The sequence below is a fragment of the Diceros bicornis genome, chromosome 18 (assembly GCF_020826845.1).
Source record: "Diceros bicornis minor isolate mBicDic1 chromosome 18, mDicBic1.mat.cur, whole genome shotgun sequence".
Lineage (NCBI taxonomy): Eukaryota > Metazoa > Chordata > Mammalia > Perissodactyla > Rhinocerotidae > Diceros > Diceros bicornis.
Window position 1 is genome coordinate 3,604,726 of NC_080757.1, and position 16,448 is coordinate 3,621,173.

General features: G+C 48.7%; 1 protein-coding gene across 1 annotated transcript in view; it reads right to left on the minus strand.

The window, feature by feature from the left end:
• LOC131416772 (multidrug and toxin extrusion protein 1-like) overlaps positions 1 to 16,197 on the minus strand; it is a 31,283-nt gene extending 15,086 nt beyond the window's left edge. Inside the window, exons 1-12 of the mRNA XM_058559443.1 lie at positions 15,955 to 16,197; positions 13,420 to 13,521; positions 11,286 to 11,354; positions 10,169 to 10,317; positions 9,249 to 9,291; positions 7,871 to 7,915; positions 4,584 to 4,681; positions 4,196 to 4,293; positions 3,976 to 4,089; positions 3,823 to 3,890; positions 820 to 928; positions 639 to 714 (exon numbers count right to left, since the gene is read on the minus strand). Of these exons, the coding sequence (XP_058415426.1) occupies positions 639 to 714; positions 820 to 928; positions 3,823 to 3,890; positions 3,976 to 4,089; positions 4,196 to 4,293; positions 4,584 to 4,681; positions 7,871 to 7,915; positions 9,249 to 9,291; positions 10,169 to 10,317; positions 11,286 to 11,354; positions 13,420 to 13,521; positions 15,955 to 16,197 (1,214 nt within the window). The remainder of the gene's footprint in view (positions 1 to 638; positions 715 to 819; positions 929 to 3,822; positions 3,891 to 3,975; positions 4,090 to 4,195; positions 4,294 to 4,583; positions 4,682 to 7,870; positions 7,916 to 9,248; positions 9,292 to 10,168; positions 10,318 to 11,285; positions 11,355 to 13,419; positions 13,522 to 15,954) is intronic.
• Between the last annotated feature and the right edge of the window lie 251 nt (positions 16,198 to 16,448).

Consider the following 16,448-nt stretch of genomic DNA (forward strand, 5'->3'; position numbering starts at 1 on the left):
CCTGAAGACTAGACCGTGCAAGTTCTGTCCACTCCACTCACTTTTTGAATCCATGAAGGAAAAGTCAATTTGCGTTTTGTAATTGCTGATAAAAGAATCCCATATAAGAGGTATCCACACAACGCATCTACATGGTCAGATGACCAGCGAGCCTCATTGACAAAAGCAACCAAACCAACCTGTACAAGAATTCTTCTTCAGTAATCAAGCCGATAATGTGCTTTTTTGAGACAGCTCATTAGTGAGATTTTAACTTCAATCTGGATTAACAAATATATTAGGCGACCAGTACAAACCAGGCACTTGGGCAGATCCTGAGATACCAAGATGGTTGTCATCGGGAGTGAAATAATTAACTGAAAATGTAATCAATGGTACCAAAAAGGAGTTTCCTTCTTTAAAATACATGAGCATCGTGAGCACCAGCAGAATGGATCACCACCAATGCCCATTAACTCAGCATTCTAGATCACAAATTAGTTTCTGTCTCTAATCAGTTCTTCCCAGGTAACACCAGCGAGTTCTGATCTTGCAGATGACTCAGGCACCTCCAAGATGCAACAATCCCAGTGTGAAAGCATTTACCCAACCATTTCTTGACCACAGATTCCACATTTCAAGAAAATCTCAGCACTCACCGGTCAGTAGTGAAAATATACCCCACAAGATCCTTACAGCTTAACAGCAGGACACAAAAGGTGACAGCAAAGACTTCTGGAAGTAAAACGGCAGAAGAAACGGCAAGGTGAAAAAGGAGGTCTGCAGGAGACTCACGGGCACAGACTGCATGTGCAAGTCACTGACTAAGGGTCTAAGCACCTGTGATCAGCAGGGCGACAGCTGAGGACCTCTTGGCCTGCTCGATATTTCTGGCACCCAGTGCGTTCCCTACCCGGACGCTGGCAGCCACACTAAAGCCTGTAGGTATCTGAAATGAAAAGGAAACTCACAATAATGGCACTAGGAGAGTGAGAACAGCCTGGCCTCTCAGCTCAGTTCTGAGCTAACCACGCGCCTTCCCCAGGGAAGAGGGACCTGTAGACTGTGCTTCACACCTCATTGGTAACACGTGGTCCTAAAAGTTCTGAGAAGACTAATTTGCAGCATCCCCTTTATCTAGCTCGGAGCCTGCAGGCTACCGTGGAACCTGGAACCCCAGGCTGTACCCACATCACACTGGCTTTTCTGCAGAGCTTCCAACATGTGCAATGGGAGGGATGCACAGTCACAGTCCCCCCCCCGGGTGTGGAGGATGGGCTGCCAGGAGCCAAGCTAGGTCTAGTTGAAAGCCCATCCAGGTATCAAGGTTAGAAGACAGAGTCCTAAAATAGTGACTTTTTTTTCCCCAAAAAATGTTGGATAAAAAGAACTTAAGAAAACAGAAAGACACATACAATGCTGACAGCAATGCTACCCTTTTTGTGAGGGGAGGGTGGTGCCAAAGGAGACAGAGAAGCAGCATAGTGTGTGGTTAAGAATGGGAATGCTGAAGCCAGACTGCCTGCGTCCAAGTCCTGGCTCAGCCACCATCAGCTGTGTGACCCTGAGCACGTCACTTACCCTCTCTAGACCTCAGCTGTTTTATCTATAAAAGGGATCTTGTAATAGAACCTACCTTGTAGGGTTATTGTAGGGATTTAATGCTTACAAACATGCTAACTGCTTAGAAGAGTGCCTCACATGTAGTAATTGTTCAATAAAGATCAGCCATTTCTATTATCTAAAAATTTACCACTTGAGAAATTAGCATTAATAAAGAAAAAAAGATTTAACACTTGTTTAAACATGAATTTTGCCTTATGATCAGGATGACTAAGAACAGGACCAAAGAAGGTCTGACACACAGACTGAGGAACATAAAAGAACTGGAAGACAGTCCCTGACTAGAAACTCACTAGTAGGAGAAAACATATAGATCTCCCCAGAAATTAGTTATAAATTATAAAGGGAAAGAGAGTAACTTGATGGTGGAGAAACTGGCAGACAGCATCTTAACCAAGCAATCAGTTAATATCACCAATAATGGGACAAATCCACATCATGTGCCTCCTGATACCATGCACAAGAAGGACATAGCATCACTTCTGTAGTATTCCCTACAAAAGTGCAGATCAGAATCTGTTCATGAGGAAGTACCATCTACAACAAATTGAGGGAAAGTCTGTATATAGAGTAGTCTCTATTCTTCAAAAATGTCAAAGTCGAGAAAGACAAAGACTGAGGATCTGTTCTGATTAAAGGACACTAAAGAGGCATGACACCTTAACTTGGGAGAAAAATAGTTACGAAGGACATCATCAAAACAATGAGTGGTATTCCAATATGGGCTGTGGAGATTAGATAGATAGACAGACAGATAAGTAGATAGATAGATATATGGATAGATGGATGGATGGATGGATGGATGGATGGATGGATAGATAGATAGATAGATGGATAGAGTGAGTCAACAAATGGAGTAAAATGTAAATAATTAGTGAATACAAGTAAAGGGTATAAATCCTTCTTTTGATTAGGGAAAAATATAAATGTAAATTCTTATAAGACTGTTGGAAAGCATATGGCAATATATGCAAAAGACAAAACTGTAAATAAGTTTCACTTTTAGAAATTTAGCTCATACAAAGATATTTGTCCTAAGATGTTCATTGCAGTGTTGTTAATAACATTGAAACATTGGAAATAAACTAAATATTCAACAGCAGGAGATTGGTTTAAAAATTACACTACATATGGTGGAATACTATGTACCATTAACCACTTGATTTAGATGTAGTTACTGAACTTACTTAAATACAAAATATATATAAAATTTAAAAAGTGTTGAAGTGACAAATTTCAGCTAAAAAATTCTGCTGAGGATAGAAAAAAGCGAAAACAAAAACCATAAGTCCTCAGAAAATGATTCTTAAAGAGAACAGGAAATGTTTTCCATGTACTTTTTAAATATAACCAATCTTGCGGGGGCAGAATCTAAGTGTTCGCAGTACAAATAACCAAAGCACATGTTCTGGCTTTAGTCCTTTTCCATAGTACATGCTCCCTTTCTGTCCCCATCTTTCAATCTATGTCTAAAGTGACACTTGCTAGAGAAGAAAGCCCTTCAAAATTTCTAGTTGATGTTTTCAGTAAAACAAGTCAAAGGAAAGCCTCTAATGACTGGGGTTCTTCTCTAGCATATCAAAATTTCCTTCCTTTTCACGGCTGAATAATAGTCCATTGTATGGATAGACCACATTTTGTATATCTATTCTTCCCTCAGTGGAGACTTGGGTTGCTTCCACCTTTTGGCAATTGTGAGTAATGCTGCTGTGAACATAAGTAGACAAATATCTGCTCGAGACCCTGCTTTAGATTCTTTTGGGTCTGATGCAGGAGTGGTCCCACTGAGTTTTAAGAGCATCAGACCCAGGCAGGAGCAGAGCTCGGCAGGAGCATGGCCCTTACTGCCCTACAGCCAGCACCATCACCCTTTACGCCCCCACCTGCCCCAAGGCCTTTGTGTTGTGACAACTGAAAAAGAGTCTTCATGTTTGGCAAGCATGGCAATCAAATCCCATCTTTCAGATATGAACTGTGTTAGGAGACGGAGAACCACAGTGAACAAGTCATCTGGAGTTTCTCACCAACCCCCTTCAACTCCCTTCCCTCACAGGGAAGAGCTTACCACACCAAAAGGACCCTCCCTGGCTCTAGGATGGAATTTTACTTTCGTGAATCACTTCATAAACTATCACTTCATGGTATGAAGACCTACGCTCATTCTTAGGACTCTTTCAAGGGAAACATCTAGCACCTCCACACCAGCTCTCAGACACTCACCATGTACACGATCATGGCCAGTTCATACACGACGGACTGGGCTCCCAACTCCACCATGCCCAGGATACCTGGTGGAGAGAGACAGCTGACGCTGTGCTTCCAGACAGGGCCCCTGCATCTCCACCAGTCGTCACCCTCTGTCCCCACACTGACCGCTGAGGAAGCTCCCGATCTCGTAGGCCCACCACTCAATGCAGAGCATGAGCATGCTGGGGATGGCCAGGCGGAAAAAGGAGCCCCAGTCCTGCAGACACTCAAGGGACCATCCTGCAGGTGGGACACAGACACACTTCCAACACATCTGGCCTTGGGGCTGGAGCTCAACCCGAGACAAAACCCACATCCAAGTTGGAAGACAAAAGGCAGTCTTTACCTCCCCAGGTAGCTTGATGCAGTTTCCTCCCGAGGATGTAGAGAAAGAGGAGCAGAGCCAAGGTGAACTGGGAAATCATGTTTGCCAGTGCTGAGCCCCTGGGAAGAACGGTCCCAGTGAGGGGAGGTGCCTGTCCTCCATCCTGTCTCCGCCTCGCTCGGTGCCAAGGTGAGCACCCATCCCTTGCCGAGATGACTGCGCCAGCCCCGAGATCATCTTCTTTCCAGAGCAGTATTACTCTCCAGCCCCGACAGTGTTTTCCAGAGTAGCCCAAGGAGGAGACCACATGGGGACACAATGACCAGGTCAAAGTCCTACTCTCCCCACTGCCTGGAAAAGCCACATGCAGGTCATTCCTTCCCCCGTCCCAAGAATCAGTTGGACTTACATCACCCCAAGATGCAACTGATGAAGAAACAGATAGTTGGTGAGGGCATTGACAAGGTTGGCTGCAACTCCAGTGACGATCTGGGGCAGGACGATGCCCTGCAACAAGGAGAGACCACACACTGTGCTGGAGATCCACGGAACTCAAACACGCAGGAGGCTCTAAGTGGCTGCGTGGCAGGCTGTCACAGGTGTACCAGAAGGACCTGACTGTGGATGCCCTGTCCTTGCTGCTCCTGCCTTCCCACACCCCACCTTCCTCCTCCTCTCTCTGAGGCATGAAGTGCATAGTTCTGGCCACAGAGAGTCACGGGCAGGAGGTGAGAAGGCAGCAGAGAGGGAAGAAGAGAAATGGCTCATCTATAAGAGTGCAAGGACCAGCAGGGATTAAAAAGGATAAACAAGTCACCTTCCACACTGGACAGTGGGTGAAGGTACAACACTTTCTCGACCAAAATGGAAGTTCAGAAAATTGGCCTAAGGAGAGCTTATGAAACTGGAGTGTGGAATGGACTCCATCATATCTGGCTCTGGGGCAGAAAAGTCTAGTCTATTTGGCATCTCAAATTAAGACCTGAGGCGTGACAGTAAAATGACATGGGACTAAGGAAGTAAAAATCTGCCCTGCCATGCTTCAGGAAAGGATAACTGACACGGACAAAGCCAGCTGTGCAGTTAACAGGAAACACCACTTCCCCCCTTAACCAGGGTAAAGGTCGCCTTACCCCTTCTTTGAATGACTATTGCTTTCTTACTCTCTGAGAAACCTGGTGCTCTAAAATCGCAGACTGGGTGAAATTTTGCAGTTTGAAATCATATCCATAAAAATAAAGCATCTCACTCTTGCCTGGGGGATTAACTTCACTTTCACAAAAAAAGCAGCCTCGATTTCCAACCCAGGGGCAGAGCTTCCCATGAACGTCTGGACACAGCAATCTACATCTATCCATCTTCCACCTCCCTCTAAGCTTTGCAGTTCCCAAGGAGAGAGGCCTTGGGTCCACTCTGCAGCGCAGACCCGGCGTTGATCCCTTTCCTCACAGCCTGCTTTGCTCCAAGCCTACCAGACACGGCTTCAGTTAGATTTCCCCTGACCTCCATCCTTCCAAATCTCAGGGTAATGCTGCCCCTGTCTGGCGAGAACCCACGGCTCCTCTGATCTCACAATGCTGCAGGTCGATAGACCCGACTCTGCCGAACTGCAGTGTGTCTCCAGTGGTCGTGGTGGTTTTGAGCTCAGGGGCCAGGACAAGGATCTCAGCTAGCCACTTATGTGGGTCACCTATTTATAGGAGACCCTGGTTAGCTTTTAGCGAGGGAGTCAGGTGATCAGATTTGCATTTCAGGTAGAAGGTAAAAGAAGTAGTGTGGTGTGGGCTTGACCCAGGGAAAGCCTGGCAGCAAGTAAGACCCCATTGAAGTGGTTCAGAAGAGAAAGCACGAGAGACGAGTTAAGGCAGTGGCACGGAGGATGGAGAGGAGCAGGGGGATGTACAGGACCCAGTGACTGATCAGATGTGGAAGTGAAGGAAAAGACGGAGTCACAGATGATAGGATGTATGAAGGACAGGTTACCGGGAGAGAAAATGTTCGAGGCCACTAATTGAAAAAAAATGCAGGAAAGCAGAGGAGCGGGCTTGTGGGGGACGACGAGGAGGTCAAGTGTGAAACACGCATGGGCCCTACAGGCAGCAGGAAAGAACGTGTGGAGGTTAGAGATACCAGTGTGGGAGACGTGGGCATACAGATGGAAACCAAGAACACGCAAGGAGACTGCTCCCCTCAGAGTAAGGGAAGAAGAGGCCAACGGGGTCACCTTCTTTTGCAAAGTCCTCTCACTCTCCCCCTAAAAGTCTAAGCATTCGCCTGGGTTTCGTCTGGTTCTCTTCAACCCTGTACCCTCTCCAAGTGTATGAACTTTCTCCCCAAACCAGCTCCTTCTCTTTTGTCCCACACTCACAAATGGGCTAGGCCCCCAACATGGAAACTGGGTTAAATGCAACTCCTTCCTCTCCTGTGGTCCCGAGAGCCAACAGGTCATTTCATTCTACCGGATCCGCCCTATCGTCAGGTCTCCCGTTGCTCCCACAGGGCAATTCTTTCTTTGTCATAGACCTCCATCATTTTTGTTTGGATCATGTCCATCACTCTCATCTCTTCTCCTGACAGTTAAAAATCCTCCTTCCCGCCTTGGGAACCCTCTGTGTCCTCCATAACCCAGTTCACATTTCCCGACCCCTCTCAGCTCAGGGCTCCTACTTCTAGGTCTTTCCTTCTGCCTCAGGGTATTAGATAGAGGGTTTTCACATCCAGTCTTCTCGGTAGATTAAGAGACAACCCGCGGTTAGGAGCCCCCACACTTGTTGGGATACTCACGGGGAGAAGGCCCCGCAGCGTGCTAAGGCTTTAAACGAGGTTATAGACTGTGAGGGGGCAGCCCAGAGCTCAGACATGCTGATTTCTGCCTCTTTACAGACATTTCAAGTATTAATAATTCTGATACCAATAAAGATTTGAAATATTGTTTTGTTAATAATTTCTTAACTTTAAGAACATTAAATAGGTGGAAAACTTCTTCCCTTCTCTCCACCCCTTGCCCCCTCTATCACATATGCCCTGGAGAGCCTGCCTGTGTGGCCATGACCAGTGGTCTGGTACTCTCATTCACCTGGATTGATCTGGAAGGAAGTCGATGGTCCCACATACACTTGCATCATGAATCCATACCCACTGAACCAGGGCAGCCATCCTGGGCCTCTGGCCATTGCTGTGAGTCACGTATGAAGAGTTCTGAGGGACGTGAGGGATTGTTACAATTCGGGCTTTCACCTCCTCACTGAGGAAGACAGACCTGAGCACAGAGGTTGGCTCCCCAGAGCTGACGGTTCTTAATTTTAAGAACATTAAATAGGTGGAAAACTTCTTCCTTCTTCTGCTTCCCCTCTCTGGGGAGCAGACAGGATGCACCCTGACTTCCTGGGCGCCAGGTGACGGCACAGAGCCAAAGAACGCTATGGCTCTAACCCTATCCTGCCAAGGGCAATATTTCCAAGAGAAATCGGATAAGAATTTTCCAGAGACAAGAACAATCTGTCCTTTCCTTGATATCACTGAACAAATCTCTCCACACTAAGTCCTGCGTGCACAACACGGGGAGGCGCATTTCAGGGCTCCCAGCAGGTGAGCTCCTCCACCCTGGTCTCCCGGAGTATTTTTAGGGGCTCCAATCCCAGAAAGCTGTGAACTCCCATTAGCACCCCCCCCCCAAAAAAAGAGAGTCTGCTTTACCTGGTTGAGCAAATATTTAACTTGTAATGCATAAAGAAAGGTTGCCTAGAAGAGAACAAGAGAGGTGTGCATTAATGTTTTGGCCTTGCCATCAGCCATGAGTTGGGAGCATCGGCTTGGCTGCCCCGTGCTCCTGTGTGAGCCCAGAGGTATGCCACCCTCAGGGGACAGGTGGTGGGAGCCAGGTGTCTAGGGCCGAGGTGTTCCAATCATCTCTTTTACGGACGAACATGATCCAAGCGACCTCGGGGTCTGGAAGTACAGTTTCCTTGGGAGCACGGCAAGGAGTCTTCTGGGCTGAAAGGCAGGCCCCTGGGCAAACTCTAGGGGGCACCTCCCTTGTAGACGAGGCTATAACTCTATTTGGTGGAATAACTAAAAAATATTAAATTTAAAAGGTTGCAGGATAAATTAAGATCACAATGCCAAGTATGAGGGCAGATGGCTATTGCTTTTGTTGCTGTTTTTTTAAATTTTTTGTTTATTGCAGTAACATTGGTTTATAACACTGTATAAATTTCAGGTATACATCATTATACTTCTATTTCTGTAGACGGCTATTGTTAAGGGCTGAACTGTGTCCCCTAAAACTTATATGTTGCAGCCTTGACCCCCAATGTGACTGGAGAGGTCTTTAAAGAGATGACTAAGTTAAAATGGAGCCATTAGGGTGCGGCCCTAATCCAATGGGACTGGTGTCCTTAGAAGAAGACAAGAGACACCAGGGGTGCACTCGCACGGGGGAGGGTACCACGTGAAGAGGCAGCAAGAAGAAGGCCATCTACAAGCCCAGGAAAGAGGCCTCAGAGGAACCCAACTCTGTGACACCTTGATCTCAGACTTGCCAGCTTCTAGAACTGTGAGAACATAAATCTCTGTCATTTAAGCCACCCAGTCTGGTGTTTCGTTGTGGCAGCCTGAGCAGACTAAACAGCTACACCATCCAACTCAGTAAAATGAGCTCTGATTGTTTGCTGACCACACACGACTGTGTCAAACATTAACACACACAGGGTTCCGTGTGATCATACTCAGCAAGCAAAAAAACTGAAAGTTCAGAGTGAGGCCCTCAGGGTTCTGAGATGGGGAAGAATTTACCCCTCTTCAAAAAAAGGTCAGAATTCCCCTCTCCGGATGATCTCGAGGTCCCTCCAGCTCTAGGAGTCCAGGACAGTTGCCTACTGGAGTCGCCTTGACCCTGGTGTTCCTCGAGGGACAAATGTTCGTGACTCTCACGGGCATAATTAAAACTGCACTTCCTTGAAGGCCCAACACCACATGTGAGCATCGGATAAGATTGAGCTGATTCATTGAGCTCAGGGCTATCTCAGCTTCTTTTTACCTCAGGAACAGAGCCTCTTGGCCCTTGAAAACTTACAGGTAGAGCCGGAATGAAGATCATGACATAGGTCTGGGTAAGCCTATAGAATGAAAGGGAAGAAAAAGGTGATGGAGGTCTCCACATCAAGGGAAAGGCAAGCAGAACACACCAACTGAGATGCCTATTGTATTCTGGCTCTTTCTGAATCAGTGGGCCTAGGATGCTGGAGCAAATGTGAGAATTTACACACAGAACTTGTCATCTTAAACCCAAATTACCTCTCTTGGTTCCTCCAAGTCTTTAGGTCTAGGACAGGGTTTTTCCACCTTGGCACTACAGCCAGATAATTCTCTGCTACAAGGAGCTGTCCTGTGCATTGTAGGCTGTTTTAAAGCATCCTTGGCTTCTACCAGTAGCAACACCCAATACCAGATCTGACAACCAGAAATGTCTCCTGACATTGCCAAACATCCCCTGGGGTCAGAGCCACTGGCCCACAAGGACTTTTAAAGGTCTTTATCAACTAAACCAGTGGGTCTCAAACTTGGCGGCTCATTAGAGCTTCGAAAGACATGGATACCCAGGCTGCACCCTGGATAAATTGAAACAGAATGCTGGGAGGGGAGGGGGACCAGGCATGGGTGGGTTTTAAAAGCACCCAGGTAATTTTAATATCAACCAGGGTCAAGAATCACAAAACCACACACACACACACACACAAAACACCACAAACTACCATCCTACATGGAGGATGTTTGCAGATCTTATTTCACTCAAAACTATTGACCCTAGAAGTCAGCCAGACGATGAGGGGTCTAGATCTTAGGTGCCAGGTGTGGAAAGCACTAAGGCCTGGTAGAAGCCAGCTAGTGTGTGGCCTTGATCCTTGCCTTCATAATTCCCAGAGGCTGACCTTGGATTGGACCATCCTTCTGCCTGGATGGACCCCAATCCTGCCATGGCATGGCCCATCTTACCTGGACACATCCGGGTCCTGCCTGAAGAGCAGCAGGATCTGCTGGGTGTTGAGGAAGAGCGCCCAGCAGGGGAAGCAGCAGAGAAGCAGCACCAGCATGCCCCTCTGCAGGATGACCCCCACGTGCTTCAAGTTCCGGCTCCCATATGTCTGGGTGCACACAGCCAAAATGAACCCATTAGCACAGAAATGGCAGCCCCATTATCCCCCCAAAGGCCTTCAATCATGCCTCATAAAGAGACAGATGGCCCTAGAGACTTTGCCCCACTCTTTGGGTATTAGTGGCTCTCCAACTTGGCTGCCCATTAGAATCACCTGGGAAACATTTTTAAAACACTGATGCCAGGGTCTCACTAAAGATAGTCAGATTTAACTGGTCCAGGGCAGGACCCAGGCAGCAATAATTTTTAAAAGCTCCCCGTGTGATTCTAATGGACAGTCAGGGTTGCATCTCCTGGAAACCTGTTAGAAATCAGTATCTTGGGTGCCACCCCAGACCTACTAAAGCAGAACCCTGGGAGGAGGCCGGTGACATGCAGGAGCAGCTCCTGTGGGCTCACAGAAGCCAGACTGTGCATGTCTCTCCCCAGCTCTGTGTCAGTGACATCTGTCACAGATAGTGGCCTGAAGTTAGCCAGCGAGGGAGTTACTGACACACTGGAATGGCAAACAGCATCGTCAGAACGTTTCCCTCCCCGACTCGAGACCCGGTTCTTCAACATCTGCCAGCACACCACTGGGCGGGCCCAGCAACCTGTGTTTTATCAAGCCCTCCAGATGCCCCTGGTGCACAGTGAAGTTTGAGAACCACAGGACTATACCAAACTCAACAACAAGGAAAGTGATAAAAGGGACTTTCACAAAAGGTCCCCTAGTGGTCAAAATGTAATGTAAGGCAGTCATGCAGATCGATACTACTTCACACGCCTGAGAGCCACCCAGCCACTGTTGTCAAAGAAAGCAGGCACGGAGGACCGGCTGATGGCCGACAAAGTGCTGCCCAGGATCTCCTCCCCCTGTGCGCACGACTCTCTCTTCGTGCCGCTGGGGTTCTTCCAGCTACACGCATGAGAAGATGTCCAGGGTCACCGTGAGAGTGACCTCGGGCTTCCATTCACCTGGGAGATAAGGGTGTCGCAAGCAGAAGATAAGCCAAATCCCACCGAGACACCAGTGACATTGATAACCTGGAAATAAATGCAAGAAGGCCATGCAGAGTTAAAGGAAGACAGGAAGGCACATTCTGTCTGCACTGATCAGAGCCTGCAGAGCACCTGTCAACCCTAACAAGTCAAGTGAATCCACTCTGTTATTTGCCTGGAGCCCCTGCCCAAATCCGTTGGGCCAGCTAAATTAAAGGACCCGCACACGTTTAGAGAGGGAAGAAAAATCTAAGCCAGAGGTTATTACCCAGCCTTTTTCTTTTTTAAGTCTTAGGCGTTTTGCTCCCCAGTCTCAGAGGAATGTGGATCCTTCTGAAGGTGAATGCAGCACGGCACAGTGGCAGTTTTGGATAAGTCCACTTGCTCAACCAAGCACGTTGCAATATTCCGAAGGACTCTGGGAGCACAGAAGCAAGTCTCTCAAGTCAAGGCGAGTGCTAGGGGCCTTCCAGGTGGATTTGTCTTGACCAGCGTTATCAACAAAACTCTGGGGTCCCCATAGCTTTGGGGAACCCAAGGTAGCACCCCCAAAACCAAGGAGTGGCATCACAGGATGTCTGATGCTCTCCCTCTCTGGAACCTGCCACCTCCACCTGAGTCTGCAGGGAGGTACCCAGAGACAACGGCCCAAACTGGGCCCAGCCTACAAGCAACAGCTTTTGTACGCTTCCTTGACCAAAGAGAAGCTGCTGGAGGCTTGCTGAGTGCATTTCTGTCTTCCCCCAAATTTCCAAACATTAAAGTTAAAAAAGGATAATTAAGCTTGGGATTGTCCATGTTGCCTCTGAAAGGAAAACTATCCATGTAGACCTGGGGACTAGTTCACAGTGGTCTTGCACGGTTCAGAGACGGCAGACTCAAATGCCCGCAGGGAGCACGCAGCTCAGGTGAATGTGCGCCCCGGCAGGGCCGGAGCAAAGGGGAATCGAGGAGGCTGAGGAGGACTGGGACACACACCTGCTGAAGGCCTTTGAATCCATTTTCCTAGAAGCACCCAGCTGGCCGAACCAAACAAGTTGGCAGGGCCCGTCAGCCATGCATAGCCCGTTAGCTCCTGGCAGAGGTCAATGAGACCTCTTTTTGGTTTTGGGGGTTCACATCTAGGATACAGAGAGGATGTGGGGTTCCTCTCGATTTCAGGTTTCAGGATCCAGGATTTCATCTTCCAGTTCTATTTCCAGATTAGGAGTCTCAGTAAGGCAGACAAATCATGGGGGGCGAGGGGGGGTTACAGTTTCTCCCGACGAAGGCAGACTTCAACTCTCCTTTTACAATTCCTTCTCCCAGATGTAAAACCAAGAGCAGGAGCTAGAGCTCCATGGGTTACAAATTAGCTGATGTGGAAGACAGAATAATGGCCCTCCAAAGATGTCCCATCCTAACCCCCAGAACCTATGAGGTTACATGTGAGGAACACGAGGGAACCTGTCAGGTTACACGTGAGGAACAGAAGGGGACCTGTCAGGTTACGCGTGAGGAACACGAGGGGACCTGTGAGGTTACGCGTGAGGAACAGGAGGGGACCTGTCAGGTTACGCGTGAGGAACAGGAGGGGACCTGTGAGGTTACGCGTGAGGAACAGGAGGGGACCTGTCGGGTTACGCGTGAGGAACACGAGGGGACCTGTCGGGTTACGCGTGAGGAACACGAGGGGACCTGTCGGGTTACGCGTGAGGAACAGGAGGGGACCTGTGAGGTTACGCGTGAGGAACAGGAGGGGACCTGTGAGGTTACGCGTGAGGAACAGGAGGGGACCTGTGAGGTTACGCGTGAGGAACACGAGGGGACCTGTGAGGTTACGCGTGAGGAACATGAGGGGACCTGTGAGGTTACACTTGAAGAACACAAGGGAACATGTGAAGTTACAAGGCAAGGGAGAATTAAAGTTGCAGATGGAAATAAGGTTGCAGCCCTGCCTACACCTTGACTTTAGCCCAATGAGACCCATTTCAGACTTCTGACCTCCAGCACAGTCAGATAATACATTTGTGTTGTTTTAAGCCACTAAATTGTGGTAATTCATAAGAGCAGCAAGAAGAACCTAATACAGAAGGCTTTCATCGATCCATGTAGAGTGTCCCATACGTACTGCGATTGCGAGTGTGACAGCATCCAGTTCCAGCTTCCCCAGGTGGCCGCAGAACACCGAGCTGATGAAGCTGATCAGAAACACCATCAGCTGGGCCAAGAACTGGGAAGAGACAGAAAATGAGCAGTTGCAGACAAGTGTCAGTCATCACAGTTGAAGAAGAGTGCAGTTCCTGGGGGCGCCCCCACCCCGTAATCAACTCCAGTCAGAAGTCAAGAAACATGGCTTGTGGTGAGCTCTGCCAGCTTGCACAGGCAAATGTGCAATTTCTGGTGGGCTTCTTGAAAAATATTAAAGTTCATTTGCAACTGCCATCAGAATCACTTTTTTGAGAACTTCCCAGCTTTTTAAATTTATTTTTCGCTTTAGCTGCTCAGGCCATAGATCATGTGTATATTTTCTCTGAAATTTTCAGAGGCTGCCCTCTGGGATAACCCCCGTCTTATCCCAGATTCCTAGTGAGGACTGGAGAGAACACAGCCTTCAACAGCCAGCAAGAAATTCCAGACAGGAGCACCTGAGGCAGAAATGAGACCATCCAACCGGAAGGCCAGTGGGATCTGGAATGTTGGGGTGAAATGCTACCAGTCTGCCAAGCACCTTTAATTGTTGAATTCTATGAAGCCTCAGATCTGAGAACAAATTCAGCTTCTGAAACATGGAGCCATTCTTCCTTACGATTCCAGGACCTACTATGAATTGCTCCACAATGCTTTAGCTGCAGGACTGGACACTTACCTTATTTCCTTAGGTTGATTTAAAACCACCTCCCATCCCCCACCTGCCAGACCCAGGCGGTCCAGTACCTCTTGGGAAAGGCCCTCTCTCCTGAGGCTTATGTGGTCCAAAAGGGGGATTCATCTGACTCCCACTGCCCAGGAGAGAGAACAGGTGCCTAAAGATTCACTGCCGCTGCTGCCCGCCTGTCCCACGTGCCCCTTTCAAAGCTGATGCCCCAGGAAATGGAGATGCTTGTGTTGGTCCAGTCGGCAAAGCCGCCTCTCACAGTCCTTCAAGGGAAACAGACTCCTCTGTTCCGAGCTCAGACAAGTCTTGTCTCTTTAGGCTCCCCAGGACGCAGCTTCCTGTCGTCACCTCCATCAGCCCACATACAGTCTGTCTGCCAACACTGCAGCCACGTGGGCACCTGATCAGGCCCCACCTATGACAGTTCAGATGATGCCCTCTTTTCTTCCCAGAATCCACATCTGGGGAGGAGACAGCTTCCAACTCCGCTGATGGGCCCAGATCTTCAAAACAAGACAGGCCTGCTCCTGGCAGTGGGCGGGGTGTGTGTGTGTGTGTGTGTGTGTGGAGGCACACATACCCTTCCTGTATCAACTTCCAACCATGACCAGGTACCTCTCTCACCACCACAGAAATCAAGTGTGACTTGCATCTCCAACAGGGCCTTCTGCTACACAGCAGAAGGGATGCTTTCAGAATGTATTGCAAAAGTAAGCCAAATAAGACAGAAGACAGGGGGCAGCAAAAAGCTGTGGGGCAGGAGTGCAAATCAAAAAGGTTAGTGTGAAAAACCCAATCCTGTAGAACCTAAAGCTAGAGCCAGGGGACCCCTGTAGGCCTGCACCAGAGGATGAACCACGGTTTAGGCCTTGTCTCCACCCTCACAGACATTCTCTGCGGGTTCATTCAGTGGAGCTTGGTGTCTCTTTGCGAATTTACATTTATGACTTTAAAGGTCATGAGGTCCTTTTTTTGATAAACTCAGCATCACTTTCAAATCTTTTCAGGTCATTGTCCTACAAGCCTTTATGTGCATAAACTATTGCAAACGGTTGTGTCACAGAACCTATTGTCCTCTTTTCCATGAAATGTATTTCCACCATACAGCGCCCTGTCTCCCCACAGGCCACACATAAGCTGTTTTTCGTGGCTTCACATGAAAACATGTTCAATCTCCTCTATGGTCAGGCCTTTGGGCCGCTGCCCAGACTTTGCTATCACAAATGGTACTGCATGGAACCTGTTTTCACTTGGGTGGGGACGGGCATTTTCTCAGGGTGAGTGCCCAGTCCAAGGGTGGGAATAGTGAAGTCTCTTAGATGAAAAGCCAGGAACTCTAGCTGAGTTAAGCTCATCCACGTGAGATGCTACAGCTGTTTCTTTGTTGGGGCCACCGCAGCCTTGCCAGGGTCATGGCAGTCACATGGCGCTGAGTTTGCCCAACACAGCAGCCCCTCCTGAGCTTCAGTCCCAGGAGGATCTGGCTCCAGACTTCACCTTTGCTAACCTCGTACTGGCTCTCAGATCCTGGTTTCAAGCCCTTTGCGTGAGCTCTTGGCCACAGCGTGTGATGCATGTACCTAAGGATTACCTGTGGATGTTGTTCAGAATGCCAATGCCCAGCCCTATCTCAAGAGACCGATCCCAGACGTCCGTGGGGCTGAGGGATCTGCCTTTCAACATATCCCCCACCCTATACACACCTAATCAAGATGTGGTGGTCAACGACCAGATCCTTCAGAACTGTCCCATCACAGGGCATGTTACCGTGCTGGGGAATTAGCCAACCTGGACATAGGCTTGCTCCCCCAGGCGTCTTGAGGACTGCTGTCGCAACCCCAGCCTGAACCGGCAGTGGCTCAGATGTAGCCAAACAGACAACAGACAAGGCCAGACTGATTGTGCATGTCTCTCCTTCTTGTCACAGAGACCCTGCTCAGCTTTCACCAGGCAGCAATAAACAAAACTCTTACTCCCTGGCAGCTTCGGAAGGGCCCTCTCCACGGCCAGATGCCAGAGGAGCACAGGCATAAACCCGCCCAGCGTGCTATGCCAGCACACTTCAGGAAGGGCCCCATTCTTACCCCTCTCCCACGGACGCCCGGAAGTTGACTCTGAGCTGCACTTGGAAGGAGCCTGCGAGGCCAGCGGGTGCAGCCTCTTCTTTGACACATGAGGAAGCACAGGCAGGCAGGCTGAGCAACCAGCACCAGGTCACACAACTAGCTAGTAGCAGAGGGGCAACCAGGACCCGAGTCACCTGACTCACAGATGGTCAGCTC